At 40.1% G+C, this 10,602-nt stretch overlaps 1 protein-coding gene across 1 annotated transcript in view; it reads left to right on the forward strand.

Moving 5' to 3' along the window:
- Positions 1 to 10,163, forward strand: part of LOC108694080 (mucin-5AC-like) — a 13,360-nt gene extending 3,197 nt beyond the window's left edge. The window contains exons 2-7 of the mRNA XM_018203370.1: positions 412 to 452; positions 2,095 to 2,248; positions 2,350 to 2,397; positions 3,571 to 3,686; positions 4,069 to 8,398; positions 9,151 to 10,163. Coding sequence (XP_018058859.1) covers positions 412 to 452; positions 2,095 to 2,248; positions 2,350 to 2,397; positions 3,571 to 3,686; positions 4,069 to 8,398; positions 9,151 to 9,425 — 4,964 coding nt within the window. The 3' untranslated portion in view covers positions 9,426 to 10,163. The remainder of the gene's footprint in view (positions 1 to 411; positions 453 to 2,094; positions 2,249 to 2,349; positions 2,398 to 3,570; positions 3,687 to 4,068; positions 8,399 to 9,150) is intronic.
- The last annotated feature ends 439 nt before the right edge of the window (positions 10,164 to 10,602 follow it).

The following is a 10,602-nucleotide window of genomic DNA, read 5'->3' on the forward strand; positions in this document are numbered from 1 at the left end:
CTTATGAGCTAAAAGAAATTTGACGAGGTCAGTGTAATGTGTTTTCGATATTGATTTTGTTTTACCGCGAATAGTACGCTGAATAGCAGCGGGAAAAAAAAATTTCGACATGTACAATTCTACTATAAAACCTATGGGATTATACGGGCGCATCGACCGTGCGATTCTGCTAGCATGCACGCTTGTCGTTGATAAAACTTCTTTATTCAACAGCGAAAACAGCCTGAACCGCCGCTGGCATATTTTCACAACATCGCGTTGTAACGAAAGCAGCTATACAAATATCCCAAATGGTTGCCATACGACTATAGAACATCCGGATTAGGCGACCGCGCTTCGCTGACCTAATTTCCTATAGAGCAAGACGCGTGATTATTTAATCCTAACTCTAATCCCGTTTCCGACTTTCAGGTATCGCTGCTATGTACACACCTGGCCACTGCGAGACAGAGGTGAGCGCTTTTAAGATTAAGAATAGCCTACTTCTAGTCATAAGATGTACTATTATCTCACCGTTAAAGATTGAAATTAAAATTAATCTTCAATTAAATCCAGAATTAATTTTGTAACTAATTTTGATTCTCTCTATGTATAACTTTCCATGCCACTGTTAATTTTATAAAAATGTCATTGAATTTATCACGCAATGATAATTTCGATACAATATCTCCGCGCGATCTTTTAAGTTTAATATTAAGTTCCTGACTTTTCCGTAAAATTCCGTAAAGATGGATGATGAAGTTTTTATATCCATGAATTATCCTTCTCTCGGTGCTTTCATGGATTCTCCAGGCGGTAAGCTGAGTCGGATAATTTAGAAACATCCTAGAATATTTATTATGGATTTTCTTAATTCTATAGAAGTATAAGTGAACGAACAATGCTGTCGTAAATATTCAAGTGGCGCTAATCTGAAGACCGAGCGGCTCCAATCAGGCGACATTTTGAACGCCGAAGTTAATTAGCGGCTAAGTAATTAAAGTCCCCGCGGCCCTTATTTCAAGCAATGTAATTTAACTTTCGTAGAATTCTGTACGGACGTTGTACGCGCGACGGTTTATTGCGACGATTTACGATTTGCGAGCAATCGATTCGAAAGAGGTAAAGCGCGGTCGGAACGCGCGCTTCGGGGCGACGCGAAATTTTCAACCGCGAGCGTGGAAACATGCGTTACGAACGCTCTTTTCTCATCCCTGCAGATGTAACGCGGATTTTAATTTACGAGAGCGCGAGATCTAATTACAGAGTTACCGAGTTACGCGCTCCGCGCGAGCGGATTCCGTGAAAAATCGCTCGAGTGAAATTACGATACACTCTCGCTTTAAAGTTGCCGTTAACACTGCTAATAAATGTCGACAATGGTCAATACTGTGATGCACTGGTTAACCATGATTTACGCGTTGTATAAGTATAGGTAACGACGACGGGCGCTCCTCTGCCCACACTCTCTACAGCGAAATTTAATCAAACTTTCGTTTCCCAGTGGGATGCGAGTTGCAGTATCGAATTTCATGTGCGGGATAACGCAGCGGCGAACGTTTGTTCGTATTTTGTGCGTCGTATCGTCTCGCGCACGCAAAATCAATAACGTTTAATGCACTCGTCGCGCTCATTCGAGCGTTCAAATGCATAAATTGATTTCCCTAATTAAACATTTATATTACGTATGACATATAAAGAAAGAAATAAAATTTCGTGGTAAATTGTGGCTGTTTTTTACTAGGATAATATCATCTAGAAATAACAGCTAAATCCTCAAATTCGCTTAAATTCATTTTTTTGCAAATTGCGATTACGTCATAAAAAAATATCGCAAATATTGAATTGATAACTGGCCTCTCGACTTTGTACATTTTCAATTAGCTTTAAAAATAGTGTCTTTTTTCAACGATTTCACATTAACATTATTACCACGTGCAATCTGATCATGATGATTGGATTACAAGATAGTAAAGATGCAAGTACACTGGAAGAAAAGAGCAAGCTGTAAGACGAGTTGAAAGTAGTGTATCTTCCAAGAGACCTGCGGAAACTCGTCGTCGCGAGCGCTTTTCTGGAAGTAGTTCTACATTCTGAGAGCGTATTACGTTGCAGGCATCGCGAGATGTCGAGCATGCGAGACTGCCAGAGTTCTTCACGGAATTGGACCTGTCGAGTCTTGAGGCATCCGAAGAAGACGTCGAAGCACTGAAGAAAATCGTAAAAAGGCTGGCGCCCGAAAAGAACGGCGAGTACCAAGTTTACCAAGGTTCTCTCATAGAACTGTCCTACTAACCTCGAGACTACATCGCTAATCTCTTTTTCTTTTCTGACCTGACTAAAGTGATTCGCTTTTTCTTTTATTGCCAGTCTTCTTCGGTAACGAGGACCTTCTCAAGGAATGGCTCAAAGGAGCGGGTATTATTACTTAAAACGTTTTTCTCTGTGCATGTCGTGTCTCTTTGATGGTGTAACAACCGTTCTTATTCGTGTACTCTTTTATTATTGTTTGTAAAATAAACTGTTTAATATGGCATTTAAATCCTTTGATAAAAACTGATTATCTAAAATTATCCTTTAAAGAATTGCAAAGCTCTTAAAAACTCTTATTTGTAATTTCATTCCATGCTTATTAATTGCTTATTAATCCCAATGTTTTGAATGAAATTGTTGATGGCCAAGAGAGCATAAATACGTATAAAAAAGTTATGAATAAATATTTTTTGCTCATATTTTTTATCCCGGAATAAAAATAATATTTGCTTATTCCAACGTTGCACTCTCCAGCGCTTCACGTATTATCTTTTCCCATATATATATTTACATTGTGCACGTGTATATTTGTCTTTCGCATGTAGACATAACGTACAGTTATACGAATTCACTTCTACAAGTTGTGCATCTATGCACATATTTACTAGGAGCTTCTTCGGTAAATTTGGAACACTCTATACATAGTGATATCATACTCAAGCAGAAACAAAAATGAGAGCATCCGATGTCTGTATGTGTCTTTTCTCCAACTGTCTTAGTGGTCAGATATTATGTAAGACTGTGTAAGCGAAAGTCATTGAGTGCGTGCGACTATCTCGGAGCGATCAGACTGCGTTTCTGCTTTCCCACGAGATGCAATTTTTCGTTTTATGATGATTGTGCGCCGGCGCTTTGTGACTTTCCACTAAAGTGACAGACTTTCTATGGCACTTCTATTCTAGTCGACCTCTTATTTTCCTAAACGTGATGTAATTGCATTGTTACGTTTAGTAATTAAATTTTTGAAACGCGTTAATACATACCGGCAGATAATCTATCGCTCGTTTATCATCTTGCACGAAGCTATGATGGGGGATCTAAACGATCTTTGTCACTAATCTCGATAGTTGTCGGTTCACAGAATTCTTTATATATGAAACGTTAATGACATAGTTTGCATGACATTAATAGCATGGTTCGCGAAAGCTCTAAGCAATTATGTTGATATTTATATTTTAGAAGTTTAGACGGTTGTGAAAAACGCAGAATGAACATCGGTAATGCCGCATTGATAAAACAAGAGTTATAAAATTTAATAACTCTCCACTTTGTACTTAGGCGTGACGGGACAGCCCGGAGTGGATTATCCAGCCCTCACGTCGATTCCAACCACTTCATTCAGCTGTCGCGGTCTGAGAGGGGGATATTACGCGGATTTAGAGACAAATTGCCAAGTAGGTGACATCGATATTACATACGACGCGATGGCTCGATTCGAGCAAAAGTCCACACGGATTGATGCTCAATCCGGCGATTGTTATACAGTTACGGATTATAGGAAATTCGAACATTTTTAGAATGTCTGTAAAAAATATATATATACATGCCAAATAAATAAAAAAATTTGGAAAATAAGAGAAATTGAAGAACGAATGATCTTTTTGAAAATATTTTTTCATTTTATCTTGAATTTTTCTATAATTTATGTGTACAAAATTACCTTTGAAAAAATTATCATGTTTATAATAACGGTATTTATACCGTTATACCAGTAATATTTCTGCAGAGACTTTCCGTTAATGAAACATTTGTCATCGAAGTTGAATATATTTTCAGGTATTCCACATCTGTGACAATGGACGTAAGATCTCGTTCCTGTGTCCCAATGGCACGATTTTCCAACAATCGCAACTTATATGCGATTGGTGGTTTAAAGTGGACTGCAGCAAGTCCACAGAGTTATATGAGCAGAGTGTCGAGCAACTGGCCGAGGAAGAGAAGAAACGTGTGGAAGCGAGAAAAATGAAATCCGAGTTTCATCGCGAAGCAGAAGAACAAAATAACGCAGATTACTACGATAACGTCGACTACGATGGCAGACAAAATGGTAGAACGAATCCGTACGGTCAATCCACCGACAAGCAGAATCAGATTTCGGAAAGACAGAATGAACCAAAGTCTAATCAACACTTTGGGCCGAACAATGTTTTTGAGAACACTCGTAGTTCTGGTCGATTCCAAGAGAATAATGCATTACGAACTAACGAAAAAACAAGTCAAATACCCGATAATTATGACCAGTCGAAACAGCGACAATATGATAGCGAATCGAATTATCAGGCGGTCAATAGACAGAGAAATCAACTGGATACTCAGAATAGCAAATTCAATTACGAGCACAACAATAAGTTCCAGGATAGTCGGAATTATAAGTCAAATCAGAATACGCGCAGCAATGACAAGTCGTTCAATAATTCGAAATCGCGAACTTCGACGCGAAACAATCTGTTCGGTTTAAACCAGTCACAAAAAGCTACACCGACGTACATGGAGACGACAACCTTCAGAACTACAACTGCGGCGCCTCCGAAGGAATACCAGCAGTTTGCGGAAAGTGCCGCATTTGTGTCCAATCGAGGACACTTCAACTCGGGCAAATCCGAGAACACTCGACAGTATTATTATCATTCATACGATTACCGAGATCATACCACTACCGCTAGCTACCGCGGTCATGAGACGACCACCTTGACGCCACAGAGGAACAGAGAAAGTGAAACAGTATCCTTCACACCCAAGACGGGTGCTCCGCCATACCCCGGTCCCACATACGCTCCTATCTATAAGCCTAAGACAACGACGTTGCCACCTTATGAAACAACATTACAGTATACGCCGACCACCGAAACGTCGCACTACAGTACTCCTTACTATAGGCAAGATGATGTTCCAGAAACCACTTATACTAATGCTGACACCACGACGGTGACATCGTTTCCCTCCGCAGAAGAGTTCCCAACTATGTCTAGTTCGCGGACTTCTCCTGCTATAGGAAGAATACCACCAGCTTCCGGGAATTATCAAAATCAACAGTATATTGATAACAGGGTAACTGAACAAAGAGATACTGATACTTCTTTCGCGACTACGCGTCCATACCTGAATACAGAAAGCTATCGGCACAACGCTGCTAACGTCACTTCAACCATCAGTCAAGATGCGTTTCCTACGACCAATGTGCCATGTTACGATGAGTGTCATGGGCAAACCTATCGCCCAAATTATCAAAATGAGAATAGTATCACGAACATCGAAAACAAAGGTACGACAGGAGATCCTTGGCGTGCGACTTTGCAAAGCTTCCATCAGAATTCAATCAGCTCGACCGAGAAGCCGTGGAGAAGCACTAATGGTTATCAGCAGAGCGGATCTACTAGTAAGACTTTAAGCCCTTATGACACCAGTTTTACCTATAAACAGGGGAAAGTGTTGTCCACTTTAGGCCCATACGTACCTTTCACTAAAAACTACGTTTACTCCACGATGACTACTACGCCGACACCGAAACCGCCGACCACTATGCCGACATACAGTTCCACTCTGACAAATTATCGCATCACGGCCAGTAATCTGATACCCAAGATGAAATCATCACCTCCGGCAACGAGCAAGCCCAAAGACAGAGCGACTTATTTACCTGAGGTTGGCAGCAAACCACCACCGACTTTAGAAGATAGACCTTACGCTGAACGGGAACACGCGCTCAGCATGTTGCACTCTCTTCAAGGTTTAGAAAATAACGGAGAAAATTTAAGTGGAATCGCGAAGGATGGAAATAGTCGAAATGGACCCTCTGCTCCCGGTCCATCTACTTTGCATTCATTAGCTCTGTACTTTGCCACAGCTGGCGACAATCTCGGCTTCAATGAGACTATCGAATCTATCGCAAGTGCCGAGGAAGCCGAAGGTAGAGAAGAAGGCAATCATTCGCATAATGTGTCTGTCGAATTACCGACCAGCATTCTCACACAACACACCATCTCGTCATACGTTGAGTTGTTTAATCTAAATAATGCACTCGAAGGAAACACCACAATGACTGAATTTACATCGGAAGCCGAGGATCTTAGTGGCGAGATAAACGACGATCTAGAGATCGAACAGAGCGAGGGTCCAGTGAATGGCGCGAAGAGATCGAATAACACGAAACTGCGCGAACTGGCTCAGGTCTTTACTCATGCTCTATCGGCATATCTACAAGATCCGAAAACCTTTAAGAAGGTACTCACAGAAATCAGACCCACGCAACCCCCGACGACCACCGATGATGGTCAGTTTGAAATGACGACAATGTATCCAACTGCGGAAGAGTATGCATCAGTGACTAAGGAAAAGGATGAAGTCCTGGATTTTTCAGATGATATCAACGTTACCAGAAGGCGTAAACCAACCACCATAGTCCCCACTACCTTACAACCACCTGTCACCACCGATAGATCGTATTCGATTTATTACACGACGCCATATGATGAATATACAACTTCAGAGAGCCAGACGCGAAGACCAATTTACTATCCAAGTACGACGTTGTTACCGCCCGGTGCTTCATCACACGATTCGAGGGATTATATCGAATCATCAACACAGACTGGTAATACATTTGCCTTCGAAGTGAATCGCGTTTTTACTACTACTATGAATGATATTCAAAATTACGATGGCGATACGAGGGATACAACAGATTTGTCGATCTACGACAATTATTTCCCATTGGACGAGTACGAAAATAGAAATAAGATCGGTGGTTTTCAAAATAACACGGCAAGGACCTTCCAACCTTATGGTAAAAATGTCAAACCGATCGGCGCTACACCTATAAACAATTACGTGGCGTCGTCGACGATGGCGTCTTTTGTGAATTCTGGAAAAGGAACGACTTTATCTAGCTGGGGTAGAGGCTCAGCTGGTGATAAACCCGTTCAAAATCTCACACCGCCTCCTTATCATCACCATTTCGGTAATGTGAAGAGTTTTACCGCGTCAAATAGCATTCTGCCGAATCAGGTGGTGCGCTCAACGACGCCTCTATCGAAAAGCAAACCCTCCTACCAGACCGCCAGCACCACTGTTCAACCATTCAGGATACGTTACTACGAATCAACGACAGCGCCGTCCGAATCTCTTGCCACAGCTCGCAGTTCGTACGCGAAATTCAGAAACAATTACAAGTTGGAAAGTAATCACAGAGAAGGCACTCGCAAACCTTTAGCGACAACGACGGCAACGACAATTCGGAACAACATGGAGACACTAGATCCCATTACTGCGACCGTCAGCGACGCCACTCCATACACTGCTACTGTTATTCGCGCTACTAGTAATCCGACGGATGCCTCGACCACGAGACATTCTAACCTATTGAATGATGATCATTGGACTTCTTCGCCTATGGTCACTCAGCTCTGGGAAACAACGGTGTTCGTAGATCCTCGACACATTAATCACGGTCTACAATCGAACGTCGGCACCACTCAGTTGCCTGAAACAACTGATAATGCTATTAGTGAAGAATCAGAACCCACTGCGAGTACTGCAAGATCGTCAAAATTGTCCTCTGTAGATCTCGACGTAACAACGGAATCACGAACAACCAGCACACCGAGTCCTTGGCAATGGGCAACGAGTGACAACGATCCACCCGTAACGTTTACTCTGCTACCAACAACCTTTACCGCAGAAAATACGGCGACACCAACTCCAATTATCACAACACGATCGAGCATAACGACCACGATTACCTCCTCGGTGACATCAACTAATGCCGTCTCCCGGGACAATTTGGCATCCACTCTGCTGCCATTTGCGCACGGCAATGCGTTGAATGCCACTGAGAGCGAAGTGATCAAGGCGCACGAGATGTTCGGTAACTTGAACGAGACGAGCTCGAACACACTGATGCGAGTGATGAAACAGGCTGATAACAATGCAACGGTAAGACAATTAGTTCTATTACTGATAAGCCATTGCAATGGTCCCAGAAACAAGACGATGGAACAAGAGAAGGAACAACTGTTAGATGCTCTTCTGAGGATGCCCGTTAACGAGTTCAGTTCGGAAGAATCGCGAGAAATCATCGCTGGCATCAATAGACTTAATTTTTCGATTCGTACGTATTACACTATTTAACAATTATAATATTTATTTATAAAATGTTTTATGAAAATATTTTATCTTTGAATATCGCATTAAAATAAGAATGCTTTATTTGGATAAATAACTAATAAATAAGAATAACGAATATATATTTATTACCGTCGACGATTAATTTTAGTTATGTATATAATTGTAAAGGGGCTTCTGAATGATACCGAACGATTGGCCAACATTCGACCAATATTAATAAATATCATACACAAATATAACATGTATAACATATATATCTATATTGAATGTAGGCTAATATATTTAGCGAATGTGTGGTAACGAATGTTAGCATCGTTTGGAGGAGCTTTAATAAAATTAATCTTATTAATCGCTTTAACGCAGAAAAGACATAAAAATACAATCTTCTAAAAAAACAAAAAAGGCAAAGTTTCTTGTTTGCGATATGATTTAAAAAATAGTGTGTGAATTAAGAAAGCAAAATCAACAGCAAATTTTTTAAGTTGATCTTGCTGTTAATCTTGCTTTCTTAATTCACATATTATTTTTTAAATGCTTTGTTTAAAATACATTTTATTAGAAGATATTATTTATTTTTCCAGTAAAATTGTTTCTTTAATATAATATTTCTTATTTTTAATATTGCTTATTTAAAAAATACAATATTGCCCATTTTACATAAAGAATGGTATTATATGTTTCTTTAGTTAATAGTTTATTAGACATAACATTAATTTTTTATTTATTACTTTACAGCTAAACGATCGGCTGCTTTATCGAATTCCACGACGATAAGGACTCCTCGAGCATCGTCTACGAGACCCACGTCATCTTCACCATCTGTCACAACGTTCCGCAGTAGGACGGGACGAAAATTCCGTACGACCACTGAGAGTGCCAATGCCTTTGCTAGAAGATCGGACGACGCTGTCTTGGAGACGAGTAATTCTTTGTCAGAGGCTACCGCTTCTGACAGCCGAGCTCTCGAACTTCTCAGGTCGCTTTACACGGTAGCCGCTAAATGGGGCTGAGAAGCCGCACAATCGACGACCGATCGGAACTACGCGCGCGTTGGAAGACTCGCGAGATGAAGATCTCACTGGATCAGAAGACATCCGCCTGTCAATACATCGGAGTAGATTGTTGTCATCTATCATCGTGTCACTCCGTCTAGCCTAAATTCAAGGATTCAAGCTCCGAGCGATGAATTGGTTTTGATCATGGCCCATGAATCGATGTTCATAAATAAACAGAATAAACCTCTGCGTTTCTTCAGGAGAGATACTGAACTTCTTGTCAAATACTCTCATTAAAAGTCGACAATATTAAATTATTATTATTCTAGAATTCTTATTGAATTTGGCTGCTATATTAATACATTTGCATGCAATAATCGGAAAATTAAATTTCGAGTCGAAGATTGGCTTCTTCGGACTTAGATAACACTGCTGCAAAGTTTGATTTAACTTAGGGCCGAGATTGACACCTGCGCTTGCAGATATTAAACAGATTGTGTAATGATCGATTTCGGACATGTAAATCTGAGCTGCGGCTGCTTGATATCCGTGACCGAGCATAACTTGTATCGGTTAATATGCGGAGTCCCGATCGATCATCGATCGACAAGATCGCAATATGATAATTAACCGGCTGTAGTCCGACGTTTAAGATTATGTATTGCTTGCCGTCCTTTTTATTAAGAATAAAACATCGATCGCCTCATAACATCGGCAACTATTACTTGAAGAAAAAAAAACGCCTGCCATACTTCGTCCCTCCTGTTCATTGACTTACGTGAACGCTACACTCAATTTAATTCTCTTCTCTCTATAATCAAAGAAGTTCGCATATATTAACAAGATAATTTTATACGCGTTTCACTTGTGTTATCATGCAATGATATAATAACAAAGTTTCTCTAAATGTTTCTTCTTTATGTAATTTTATGAGTTGTTAACTGGCTATAATCGTGTTATGTAGCATAATCTTGTGCTATGTTGCTAGATACTATGTTGCTGTCCATATGTAGTATCTGTTTAGAAAAATTAACTTTATTATTGAAAAATAATTCGATAAACAATTTTTAATCTTTTGATTGAAATCTTCTGAATGTAGGTAGATATACGACTATGTATTTGAAATGAGAAGCGAATTTTAATTATTGATATATAGAATATGAGGGATCTTCTTTATTACATTAATTTTTTA

This window comes from Atta colombica, unplaced genomic scaffold (assembly GCF_001594045.1).
Source record: "Atta colombica isolate Treedump-2 unplaced genomic scaffold, Acol1.0 scaffold112, whole genome shotgun sequence".
Taxonomy (NCBI): domain Eukaryota; kingdom Metazoa; phylum Arthropoda; class Insecta; order Hymenoptera; family Formicidae; genus Atta; species Atta colombica.